At 39.7% G+C, this 14,169-nt stretch overlaps 1 protein-coding gene across 1 annotated transcript in view; it reads right to left on the bottom strand.

Annotated features, from left to right (window-relative positions):
• The window catches only part of SUSD1 (sushi domain containing 1), a 259,310-nt gene that overhangs the window by 31,220 nt on the left and 213,921 nt on the right, over positions 1–14,169 (bottom strand). Inside the window, exon 22 of the mRNA XM_089670946.1 lies at positions 4,572–4,665. Within this exon, the coding sequence (XP_089527072.1) occupies positions 4,572–4,665 (94 nt within the window). The remainder of the gene's footprint in view (positions 1–4,571; positions 4,666–14,169) is intronic.

Here is a 14,169-nt window from a genome sequence, read left to right as displayed (position 1 = left end):
CGCCATTTGTAAATGCTATAACTTTCACGTAAACCAATTAATTTACACGTATTGGGTTTTTTTTTTAGAAAAGACATGTCGCAGAATGTATTTTGGCAGAAATTTATGACTAAATTTGATTTTTGCATTTTTTTTTTACTGGACATGCTTAATAGCAAAAAGTCCAAAATATTGTTTTTTTTTCTCAAAATTGTCAGCCTTTTTTTTATAGCACAAAAAATAAAAACCGCACAGGCCATCAAATACCACCAAAAGAAAGCTCAATTTGTGGGGAAAAAAAGGATGTAAATTTTATTTATGTACCATATTGCATGACCGCGCAATTGTCCGTTAAAATAGCGCAGCGCTGTATAGCAGAAAAATGGCGTAAATTGCAGTATTTATACCATAGTTTGTAGACGCTATAACTTCCACACAAAGCAATCAATATACACTTATTGGAATTTTTTTTACCAAAAACATGTAGCAGAATACATTTTGGCCTAAATTTATAACCAACTTTGAGTTTACTATATATTTTTTATAGCTGAAAGTAAAAAATATTGTTTTTCTTCAAATTTTTGGCTTTTTTTGTTTATAGCGTGAAAAATAAAAAGCGCACAGGTGATCAAATTACATCAAAAGAAAGCTCTATTTGTGTGAAAAAAGGAGGAAATTTCGTTTGGGTGCAGCATTGCATGACCGCGCAATTATCAGTTGAATTAGTGCAGCGCCGAGTAGCAAAAAGAGGCCTGGTCATTAAGGGGGGGAAATCCTCAGGAGGGCAAGTGGTTAAAGACAGCCCTGGGCTAATAGCAGATGAGGTCAACAATTTTCCTTTAGTGGACCTACCAGCTCATATCTGGTGTATTCATCAAACAACCTTTATTACTCATTTATCAGTGAATTACAGTCTCTGTAAATCTGGATCTTACAACATAAACATGTATTAAAACCTAGATTACTGCAATACTTTTGTCACTCAGATGTAGAAACCTGGACTTTGGATAGAACAGACTTGTGTGAAGGGTTCCATAACTGCAAAACTCGCAACCTATTACACTTTTCAATAAGATATCCATTGAAAGTATATCTAAAGCATACATAATAGCAGAAAGGTTAGAACTACTTTCAGGATATAGTGCTGGGGAGAGTCACCATCTCTATTTATCCTGGTAACCATTGTGATGTGGACAGGAATAGAGTGGAAATCTTCACATGAATACACCTAAAATATTAAGTCAGATGCCAGTTGTACATGTATCTGGAGCCTGATATGTTCCCAGATTTTTTGTTCTGTAAACCACAGGCTTGAAATTATGGTCAAACCGAAGCTTAGTCACATAATACTGTATGTGAAAGAGCAGTGATAACATGTTGCACATATTAAAGTATATGTGAACTCTCATCTTGTAAAACAAAACATACAGTTTAAAATGGAAATGAAAGGCAAAACATTTGTGTATAAATATGAAAAAAATATATACTTTTTTACCTTTTTTTTATAAGTTATCACATACCGTCTGTTCTTAGCTGCCTCTTCCCAGTGATTAGCTGTGTGTGTGTGTCAGCAGAAGTCTGATCACTGGAGGAGAGCAAGCTGAGTGCCCAGCATAACTAGAGAACTAACCATGATGTGTTCTCCTGTTTAGTGTGGTCAGTTTTTAATAGAAAAGCAGAGGGATTGGCAGGGACACCATGTATTTCACACACAGGAGGCAATACAAAGAGAATATGATACTTTTCATACAAGTACATGGTACAGCAGGCACATATCAGGGATATGAAGTGTTGGGTTTACATATTCTTTAAGGCCCCATTCATACTTGGAGGTTTTGAATTGCTCAACAATCGAGGCAAAACTGCACCACATTTTTGGTGCCATTAAAATGAATGGCACAAGAACACGTTGTTGTGCGATTTGTTATTTTAGCAAAGTGTTTTGAAATTAAAAAAACTCAAGCATGTATGGGGCCTAAGACTTGCTTTATTACTGAAGCATTTGCTATGTAAGCATTGCAAGGTGGGGCTCAAAAGACTACTTACCATTTTACTACTTGCACAGAAGCATGTAGTGTGGATTTGGGCAAAAGAGTACAGGTTCTCTCTCAATATCAATCTTATTGCAGAAAGGTTTGTGCAGAATACTGTGAAAGGCAATGAGCCAATCACATAAGCAGGCTATTAGATTTCTGAGGGCATACTGTACACAGTTTACGGACCATGTCCAGTGTGGCGAATATTGCAAAGAAGTCACATTTGCATTTCTGACAGTGAGAAAATTGTAACATTTATCAACTATGTATAGAATTAACTGTGTGTGTACAATTGATGCCATATATTCCTTTAGAAACTTCTTTATAATACTTTACTGTGGTATCCTATTTTGTTTTCCATTCTGGACAAAGTGATAAAGAATTATAACTTGTCTCAGTTTCTCATTGCTGTCCACACACACACACACACACAACAGAGTTTGTAACCATTCCCCACACTATGTAAAACTAAAATAAATAAAACATTAAAAAAAGGAAACATTTTCCTAAGGCCCCATTCACAACTGTGAATTCTGGGAATGCATACAGACACATCTGAAAAAGCGCTAAAACACGCAACTTGTTTTTCGGTGCCATTAATTGTTAATGCCACCTGAAATGGTTAGCGACACATGTTTTGTCTCAACAAAATCAGCAGTACAAAAACAAGCAAGGCTCACTGCCCAAAAAAGGTGCAGGAGCTACTTTGGTGTGTGCAGGAGCTACTAAGACAGCCTATTCAAGTGAATGGGCTGCCTTGTGTTATCATGCAATAAATGCACACAAAAAGCGCAAACAGATATGAATGGAGCCTAAAGCTGGGGTCTGATTTATACACTACTCAAAAAAATTAAAGGACAACTTTTTAATCAAAGTATAGCATCAAGTCAATTGAACTCCTGGAATATTGATCCGGTCAGTTAAGTAGCATAGGTGGTTGTTAGTTTCAGTTGCTTTGGTGTTAATGAATTTAACAACAAGTGCACTAGATGGGCAACAATGAGATGACCCCCAAAGCAGGAATGGTTTTACAGGTGGAGGCCACTAACATTTTTTTCCCTACTCATCTTTTTTGACTGTTTTTCACTAGTTTTGCATTTGGCTAGGGTCAGTGTCACTAATGGTAGCATGAGGCAATACCTGGACCCTACAGAGGTCGCACAGGCAGTCCAACTCCACCAGGATGGCACATCAATATGTGCCATTGCCAGAAGGTTTGCTGCATCTCCCAGCACAGTCTCAAGAGCATGGAGGAGATTCCTGGAGACAGACAGTTACTCAAGGAGAGCTGGACAGGGCCGTAGAAGGTCCTTAACCCATCAGCAGGACCAGCATCTGCTACTTTGTGCAGGGAGGAAGAGGATAAGCACTGCCAGAGCCCTACAAAATGACCTCCAGCAGGCCACTGGCGTGAATGTCTCTGACCAAACAATCAGAAACAGACTTCATGAGGGTGGCCTGAGGGCCCGATGTTCTCTAGTGTGCTCTGTGCTCACTGCCCGGAACCATAGAGCTCGATTGGCATTTGCCATTGAACACCAGAATTGGCAGATCTGGTGCCCTGTGCTTTTCACAGATGAGAGCAGGTTCACCCTGAGCACATGTGACAGATGCGAAAAGGGTCTGGAGAAGCCATGGAAAACATTATGCTGCCTGTAACATTGTACAGCATGACAGTTTTGGTGGTGGGTCAGTGATGATCTGGGGAGGCATATCCAACGCACAGGCCCCTACAGGATAGACAATGGCACCCTGACTGCCATTAGGTATCGGGATGAAATCCTTGGACCAATTGTCGGATCTTACGCTAGTGCAGTGGGTCCTGGGTTCCTCCTGGTGCACGACAATGCCCAGCCTCATGTGGCAAGAGCATGCAGACAGTTTCTAGAGGATGAATGAATTGATATCATTAAATGGCCCCCATGCTCACCTGACCTAAATACAATAGAAAACCTATGGGATGTCATGTTTTGGTCCATCCAACGCCACCAGGTTGCCACCTCAGACTGTCCAGGAGCTCAGTGATGCCTTGGTCCTGATCTGTGAGGAAATACCCCAGGACACCATCCGTCGTCTCGTTAGGAGCATGTCCCGAAGTTGTGAGGCATACATATAAGTACGTGGGGCCATAGAAACTACTGAGTACCATTTTGAGTTGCTGCAATGAAATTTCAGCAAAATGGACTAGTCTGCTGGATAATTTTTTCGCTTTGTTTTTCGGGGTGTCTTTGAATTCAGTCCTCTGTAGGCTGATAATTTTCATTTCCATCAAACAATGGGGCATCCTTACATTCCTAACACATTACCCAGTCCATATCAGTATAGATATCCAGCATGATATTTTTCCCCATTGAGATCTGATGTGTTTTCAAAGTGTTCCTTTAATTTTTTTGAGCAGTGTATAATTATGTATACAGGGAAAGGTAGGTCAATGATCCTTTAATAGTGTGTATCTTTTTGACAACACACTAAAATTATTTGCAAAATGAAAAGAATCATACTCTTTTTAAAAGAAATCCCATTAGTTGAGGTAGGTAGGAGGGAGAAAATACTCACCTAGCCATAGAGTAGGACACGAGTAATATAAAGAATGCCAATGCAACAGATCCTAATAATACCACAGTCATATGATGCCTACTGGTTGATAGTTCTGAAAGAAACAAACACTTTGGTCACTGATTTATATTACTGAAAATGCTCTAAAAACAATAATATCCTATGTAATAAAATGTAATAAATAATTCTAGTTCAAATGTTCAAAATTTATGGATATTCACATAAGTCAGTACAAAACATGCTAATTTGGAAAAAATATGTCACAGATACTTTATAGAAAGGCATGGTTTATTTACATTTCAACAAATGGTGATGACAGAGAACTGGTATGAAGGTTTATTTATTTACCAGTAAAATGTATATCTAGATTTTTTTAAATGTATATAGTTTATTGTAAGTAACTCCATTCTTCTAGTGTTTATTTGAAATTGTATTCCAGTCTTTGACCCTGACAGCAAATGTCAACTAAGTTAATAAGTGGATTTATTTGTATGCAGAGTTTATATGAGCATGTTTAATTTATACATCCCAGTAAGCGGTGCTCCTTCCCACAGTGAGCACTGAATGCTGCTACTGGTCATAGATAGATAAATAAAAGTGGTAGAATCCTCAAACCCCTGTCAACTAACCAATTCCAAACTAGAAACCACTTTCCACCCTAGAAAGTTACACACATCAAAAATATTTATCTACAAGGAATCCTCCCCCTCTAGTGATGTAAACCCTACTCACTCAGTAATGCAATAAACAGTAATTCAAATGATCAGTGAATATCCCATATGTGCTCTATATAACAGTGTCCAATTGAACTCCAAGAGTTATATAAAAAAAATATATATATATATATATATATATATATATAAAAATAAGAAAAAGTGAAAAATTAATACAATGTCCCACTCAAAGTCACTCTTTGTATTGTTTGAAGATCCTCACAAGTCAGCTCTCACTCAGATCCTCAAAAAAAAACAAAAAAAGCTCCACATAGTGCATTATCAATAAAGTATATATAACACTCCACACGTGTTTCATATAAGTGCAAAACGTGAGAAAAAACAACCACAGCAACTTGTGTCACAACAGTGATGTGATATACTAAGTGTATTCGCTACAATGGTGTCTAAATTCTCATGCTTATAGATTATATACCCTTACCAAAAAACAGAATCTCAAGAGCATTTATAAGATATAATTTAGTCTCCTTGTCTTCACTCTCCAATCTCATCCCCTCCTGGTATCATCAGCCAGTTCCCTGGTCACTCCGATCCATCCAGGAAGCAAGGGACAATAATAGTGTAAATCCGCAAAATATCTTTAAATATACTTTAATATATCAGCTTACATGTATACAATGACAATCGCGCATTTCCAAGAAAGACTCCCCTGCCTGAGGGTAGCCACGCAGCTCCTGGGTGGATGTCCTCACGATTCCCCACTCCAAGATGGCCGCCGTATTACCAAACGTCACACCCTGACGCGTTTCGTCACATCCCTTATGATTGAGTCCCGGATGTGACGAAACGCGTCAGAGTGTGACGTTGGACGTACAATAGCAGGAACCGGAAGTAATACGGCGGCCATCTTTTTTTTTTTTTTTTGAGGATCTGAGTGAGAGCTGACTTGTGAGGATCTTCAAACAATACAAAGAGTGACTTTGAGTGGGACATTGTATTAATTTTTCACTTTTTCTTATTTTTATATATATATATATATATTTTTTTTTATATAACTCTTGGAGTTCAATTGGACACTGTTATATAGAGCACATATGGGATATTCACTGATCATTTGAATTACTGTTTATTGCATTACTGAGTGAGTAGGGTTTACATCACTAGAGGGGGAGGATTCCTTGTAGATAAATATTTTTGATGGTCACAGATAGGTTGCCTTTTTATTGGCCAGTAAGACAGATTTGAATGTTTCTTAGGATTCTTAAAGTGAAATAATTTTTCTGGTTTGCATAAATGATTCATGAAACTGGTGCTAAAATAATCTATTCCTGCTAAAATATTCAAAGAAAATAGATATTGGTTTATTTTTTGTTTTTTTTTAGGGCAAACAAATATTTACAGTGTGATGTTCATATTTTATCAATAGCATAAAAACAGTTTATTATATACAGAGTATGATGTCTGACTATATATGGCACCCCGTGATCGTCGAGTATATCTGACAGGGGAGAGACCTGTGTATAAACAACTTACAATAGCAGAGCCATACAAACCAGTGTGCTTACAGTGGAAAGCACTCACACAGCACACTGTAAAACAGCACACAGGTAACCCTTTGATCGCCCCACATATTAACCCCTTCCTGCCCAGTGCCATTAGTACAGTGTCAGTGCTTTTTGTTAGCACTGATCACTGTATTAGTGTCACTGATGATGTCAGTGACACCAAGTCAGTTCCCCCCAGTGTCCGAATGCCCGCTGCAGTCCTGCAGTCCCGCTATAAGTCACTGATCGCCGCCAATACTAGTAAAAAAAAATAACAAATTCCAGTACAGTATATATACCGCCATTTGTAAACGCTAAAACTTTCAAAACCAATTAATTTACACGTATTGGAATTTTGTTTTAGCAAAGACATGTAGCAGAATATATTTTGGCCTAAATTTGTGACGAAATTTGATTTTTTAAATTTTTTTAATGGACATGTTTAACCACTTACCCTCCTGAGGATTTACCCCCCTTCCTGACCAGGCCATTTTTTGCGTTACGGCGCTGAGTTACTTTCAATGACAATTGCGCGGTCATGCAACTCTGCATGCAAATTAAATTCACATCCCTTTTTTCCCACAAATTGAACTTTCTTTCGTTGGAATTTGATCGCCTGTGCGGTTTTTATTTTTTGCGCAATAGAAAAAAAAATCCCCAAAAATTGGGAAAAAAACAATATTTTGCACTTTTTGCTACTAAACATGTCCAGTAAAAAATCTAATTTCGGCATAAATTTACACCAAAATGTCTTCTGCATCATGTCTTTGCTAAAAAAATCCCAATACGTGTAAATTAATTGGTTTAGGTGAAAGTTATAGTGTTTAAAAATAAAAAAAAAAAAAAAAAAAAAGACAATTTTTCCGAATTAAACATTTTTGACTTTTTGCTATTAAACATGTCCAGTAAAAACTTTTAAAAATCAAATTTCCTCATACATTTAGGCTAAAATGAATTCTGCGACATGTCTTTGCTAAAAAAAATTCCCAATACGTGTAAATTAATTGGTTTATGTGAAAGTTATAGCGTTTACAAATGGCGCTATATATATTGGGATTTTTTATTTTTACTAGTAATGGCGGCGATCAGCGACTTATAGCAGGACTGTGGTGGGCATTGTGACACTGGGGGGAGTTGACTTGGTGTCACTGTCATCCCCAGTGACACCAATATAGTGATCAGTGCAAAAAAAAAAAGCACTGACACTGTACTAATGGCACTGGGCAGGAAGGGGATAATATGAGAGGCGATCAAAGGGTTAACTATGTGTAGGGAGTGTTTTACTGGGGGGCAGGGGGTGTGTCCTTCACTGTAAGCACACTGCTCTGGATGGCTGTGCTATGCACAGCCATCCAGAGCAGTGTGCCTGAGCTGACAGGGAGGAAGACTGTTAGTAAACAAAATAGTCTTCCTCCCTGTTGGAGATGCTCGATAATGACCAGGCACTGGCGGGTAATTACCAGCCAGGACCCGGTGATTGACAGCTGCAGCCGCAAATGGCGGCGCAGGTAAGGCATGGGCGTGACTAGCACATGCCCCCTACCCGGAAATGCAAAATCACATATATATACATTATTTTGTGCACCCCTGCCGCCCTGTAGCAGTACATCTGCTATAGGGCGACGGGGAAGCGGTTGATAACAAAAAGTCAAAAATACTGTTTTTTTCTCAAAATTGTCAGTCTTTTTTGATTATAGCGCAAAAGATAAAAATCGCACAAAAACTTTGGACAGAAGTGTTGCCAATCTGGGGGAGGGGAGTGTTAGATGGACTAGCAGATTTAGATATACAGGTATACTTCGGTTTACAAACCCCTCGGTTAATGTAATTTTCGGTTTACGAATGAAAATCCATTGAAAATAGTGCCTCAGTTTACTAATTTTTTTTGCAAAACAAAGCAAATTTCCCCAGGATGCAATGTGCCTGGGAGGCTTATAGCGCCGCCCCCCGTGCCTTTAATGTGCACTTTATAAAGTGTTTTGAACAGATAAGACTTTTTTGTACCTTTTTCTGACCTCCGGAACGGATTAATTGGTTTTCAATGCATTTACGAATTAATTTTTAATCATGTACCTGTACAGTATTTATGCCTTTAAAGTGCACTTTATAAAGAGTTTTGAACAGATAAAAGACTTTTTTTTATTTTATTTTTACCTTAATTGATTTTCGATGCATTCCTATGGGAAACTGCGTTTCAGTTTACAAATTTTTTGCAATACAAAACATCCGCAGAACACATTAAATTCATAAACCGAGGTACGTCTGTACTAATAAACTGAAGCCAAGCTCCAGCTAAAACTTTATAATCAGTTACAACAAACATTTGTTTTCCTTTTGGATAAAGGGTTTACATAAATAAAAGCTGATCACTCTAAGCACCCCTGTCAGTAGTAAAGGGTTTGTCTCATCCTTCAAACTGCAAGAGAGCTTGTTCTTTTAAAAAACAACAGACTTACCGGCCAGATCACCAGATAAAATATAAAAGAGGAAAGCCTAAAAATGAAAACTAATGCTGCCATCCCATCTAAGCATTGGTACATCTGCAATATAATACATGTTTGATTTTGGTTTTAATGCTGCTTTAAATTAATGGTGACATATCTACCATCCAGGACCCATCCCTGGTGTCCTGTACAATACTCATCTTCCCTGTATCATGAAGATAAAGGCCAATCTTCCTGCACCAAAAGAAACTGGCACTTTAATCCAAGCTCTGGAATCCTTTGCTTCCCAACTCTTTCCCTTTTCTGATGGTGGGTCCACTAATACTATCAATACTTCCCGATGTGCAATGGATGCATGAGGAATCAGTTCAGAATTCAAAAGAATTGATGTCAGTAGGAAGGAAGATGGATATAAAGTTACAATAAAACTATTGTGGAAAATGGTTTTTATAACTAGATCATAAAAAGGACATTTGGATGATTATATGCTCTAAAGTGACTGAAGAATAACTCTTCCAGCCTATTGAGCCAGAACTGTTTATATGATCAGTAACAGACATCCTGCAGCACTTGGCACAAGAAACGTGACATGTAACCATTGTTTTATGCATCTCAGGATTCATCTGAGAGTTTGATAAGTTCCACAGAATCGAACACCATTATCCACTTAATTTTACAATGGAGGCACTCTGGGATACAGCTGTAATTATATATCCATGATCAGCATTACCACTTTATTGGATGAATAATGCATGTTAGTTCGCTAGAGTTTGAACTCTATAGAGGCTGCTGGCAAGAATTAATCTCTGACTCTGTTTACCTTTTCAATTATTCACTGCAGAAAATAACAACATAAACAGCCATTCTGAGCACTTGTCTCTATTGCTGTCAAATAAAAGTCAGAGGAATATTTTCCTACTGATATGGAACTCCTAACATAAACTGGTGATCCTTTCTGGGTGATAACATTTGCTGGATACACTATCATATGTGATAATAAAGCTTCATTTTTTTATTATTAAAATAACTGTAGCGATACCCCCGAAGGGGCTGCTTAAGTTTGTTCACTCCGCCACTCTGCCTCTCAACCCCAAGAACTGTCTCAGCCCACACTGGCACACCTGGCAATAGTGTAAGTGCAAGGACCAATGAAAAGCACACACTTTATAATAAAACACAGAGATCAGCTTTACTGTAGACCTCTATGGAAAGTAATAAACATTAAAAACAGGTATATGTTAGGAGAATCAAGAGAACAACAAATACTGTGACGGAAAGCAATATAACTCACTTTTACACTCGGGCTGCTTTCAGGGGATTCCAACCATGAATAACCCCAAGAGCAGAGGCAAACACTTAAATGGCAACCTCAAAGTGGATTGAACTCCTCTTCATAAATTTGGCCCCATGATGTCCAAGCAGGAGGAGAGCAGAAGAATGACTCTCTGTTGTGTCAGACTTCTCCCTTCTAACCCCCGACACCATGACCCCAATAGGAAAACACTGTACCCAACTGATGCTTAATAGCTACTTTCAAGGTAAAGCTATTCCCTCACACACCATGCAATATAGAGGCCTGACTACGCATGCACGTGCTCGTATGGCACCAGTAACTTTAGTCTCTTTGTAACTGGATGAATGTTGGGATCTTCAGCTAGCCACTTTCGTTGGTGCTCTTAAACTCCTTAAACACTTAAAATGTAATTGTAATCCTGTGGCAGTATTTGTATAGCAAAGTGAACACGGTGTCTGTTCAGCAGGGCCATCTACACAACCCAGTGCCTGGTGAATATGAGCAAGGTATGATGTCTCTGTATGTGTGCAATGTTCCTGTCATCTGACAGTGGGAGAAATCCCTCTCACCAGATCCTGTGACAAAGGCCCAAATGATCGTCCTGGAAATGACAGGTTCCTCTGGTCACCTCACGATGAGCACTTCACACTGTCAGTGTAGGCACTGTACTGTAGACCACTTCTCTCAGTTTGGATGTTCCTTTGTCTGATGCAGATCACCAAGCATCCAGTGCACTGCCCATCAGCACTTCTTTGCCAGGTCCAATCTCTCTCCTGCCACATGCAATCTCCCTCTCCCTCAGGAGAAACCCCAAGATCGCCCCTTCACTCTGCTCTCCCTAAGCATGATGGCTTTCGTGGTTCTTTTTTAATTCTATCTCCATATTAGCCTATAAGGCCGTTTCTGTTCAAAACTCCATCGTCCACAATGCTTTGCAGCTGCACTTCCTGCTTGAAAGAGTCCTTGTCATTGGCTCCTTTAATGGCTCTCATAATTGGCTCTCTCTCTTACAGTCTGAGAGAAGAAGGGGGGCTGAAGGGGGGCTGAAATCCCTCACTGCTTTGTCTGTGTCAGGGCAAGTGTCAGGTTACACAGGAGAGGTCAGTCAGTAGATCACAGCCATGAGACAGGATTAATATCTCCTGCTACATAACAAACGTGCACTGTCATAATTACCTGCTGTGTGCAGTGGTTTGCACAGAGCAGCCCCGATCCTCCTCTTCTTAGGTCCCCTGCCAGTGCTCCTGGCTATCCCCCCCCCCCCCCCGTCCAGTGCCCCTATAGAAAGATGCTTTCAATGGGGGCACCTGTGCAGACTTGTTCCCGAGCCCCCCTGTCTGCGTCTATTGACACAAATAGAGCGGCTCAGCCAATGGCTTCCACTGCTATCAATGTGCCCAGTGTGAAGGGACAGAGCCGGTAGAGCTGCAGCTCTTGTGCACACTGTTGGATCGTGATGGGGCCCAGGTAAGTATAAGGGGGTGAGGTCTGTAACAGAGAAGTTTTCTCACCTTAATGCACAGAATTTAGGACATCTTTAACAACATTCTATTGTCATTTCTTGAGCTATCATTACAACTATACTGCAGTATATCGACTGAGCTGAAGTTTATTGTATTAATAAATGATTATGAACACATCTTTGTGTAGTCTGTTTTAATTGCAACTTGAAAACAACCACCCAATTAGTTGAATGAAGCTGCAGCTTAATAATTTGTAATAAAAATATTTGATAGTATTGCGCTCCTAATATTTATTTGTGAAAAAGCAGATGGTACTTCAATTTTTCTAGAATGACTAAATGGTTATCAAAAATGTGCCTGTGGGCTTGTGGGAACTTTTCACAGAACCATTGTAAAGTGTGCCTGTGGAGGAACTTAGGCGCCCTATTGGCTAATTTGCTACACTGGCTAATTGCCTGGGTTCTAGGCAGGAGTTTGCGGTCATGTGAAATCAGCATTAACCCTAGGTTCTCACCTAAGCATTTTCCACAGCGTTTTGCAGAAATGCAGTACAGTCCATTTAACATGATTTCCTATGGGACAGGTTCACATGTCCGTGTTTTCACCCGGTGCATTTTTCGGAAAGGGTCAGGGACTTTTTTAAACGCAAAAAGTAGCATTTTTAGTTCCACAGACTTCAATGGAAACACTGCAGGAAAGCATGTAGTGCGTTTTGCTGAGTTTTTTTATGCATTTTGCATTTTAAATCTGCCTAGCAACAAGAGAAAAAAAAACGCAGCAAAAAGCATGTGCAAAAATGCAAAATGCATTGCAGAAACAGATCAAACGCAAACTGCATAGGTGTGATCTTAGCCTTAGGCACAACTCCAGACTTAGAAGCCAGTCACAACTAACAGTTAATCCTTTAGTGACCCGTGGCTAACCTGTTGTATTGTTAACTCTAAACACTCTAGACACCACTACAGTTAGGGAACACCAACTCCTAGGTGCACAGCATTTAGGAACCAGTACTGCAGAGCCTGTACCAGCATCCAAAAACCCGGCTAAATTGGTCACCTCACTCCCAGTGACATGTCCAACTGTTTCTACTGGATACCCCACAACTACATGTCTGTCCTCTGTCTAAGGGCCCCTCTAAACAAATCCCTCTCCTCGACTCCCAGGCTAGGTCCCTTAGTACGCTATGCCATGGGTCCATTCAAATATGTGGGTGACTGGCTGCAATTGAAGGAACCAGGCAAAATACCCCCTCACTACGAGAGATACTGTCACCCTATGCCAAGTCACCCATCTCCTACCTGGTTGGCTGCCTTAAGCAATGAGACAGTTCCTACACTAGACAGCAAACTACATGCTGGAATAAATGTACTTTATCTTCTCTAACCTACAGTCCCCTTGTTACAAGCCCTGTTCCTTAGCTATGCCAGGCAATGCACCACTTAGAAAGGCTTCAGACCAGACAGTAAAAGGAACAACAAACAGTCTTTACTGTAGTAGTAGTAGTAGTAAACATACAGGAACAATTCTTCGAAAGCAGCTTCACATACATTCCTGTACAGAGTTCTCTAAGTGCCCCATAAGTGACTGTACCTTAGGCAGATGGCAAGATCATAAAGGAAATCCTGTCCAGGCAAGGGTCCATTTAGGCAAAAAAATCCACCAAAGCAGTGACCGTCCCTTATGAGTCCATGATATGGTGATGGATCACAAAGACAACAAAGTCCACAATTGGCAGCTACATCCATAGTCCTTAGGTTCACAGCCCCTCAGGGAACCCCGACTGTCCACCGCATCCCAACTGGGGCACAATCCAGCAGCATAACAGCGTACATTTTGGCAGTATGTCACAGGCAGAGCTTTATAGGGCACTAAGCAAGCCCTTTTTATATGAATCTCTGGCAAGAAAATCTAGCCAATCAATTCCTCAGAACCACCACACATCTACATTGTAACAATTCAGTTGAAAAATAGCACAGTGAACCCAGATGGCTACAGAACATGAGAAAGCACAGAAAAAAAACATTATCCCCTCTGTAGGCACCTGCCTATATGCCAGTTTAAAAAAAAATTGATGGGTGTCTAGACAAAACAAGCTTTAGAGGTAAAGTTTTTCAATAAGGTGGCTGCACTAATAACTTGATGTGGCAGTTGGTCAAAATATTTGTGCCAAATTTGGCTT

Source organism: Staurois parvus, unplaced genomic scaffold (genome assembly GCF_062004578.1).
Source record: "Staurois parvus isolate SC_StPar_1 unplaced genomic scaffold, SC_StPar_1.0 ptg000096l, whole genome shotgun sequence".
Lineage (NCBI taxonomy): Eukaryota > Metazoa > Chordata > Amphibia > Anura > Ranidae > Staurois > Staurois parvus.
Note: the sequence above shows the minus strand (reverse complement) of the source record. Positions and strands in the feature narration are given on the sequence as shown.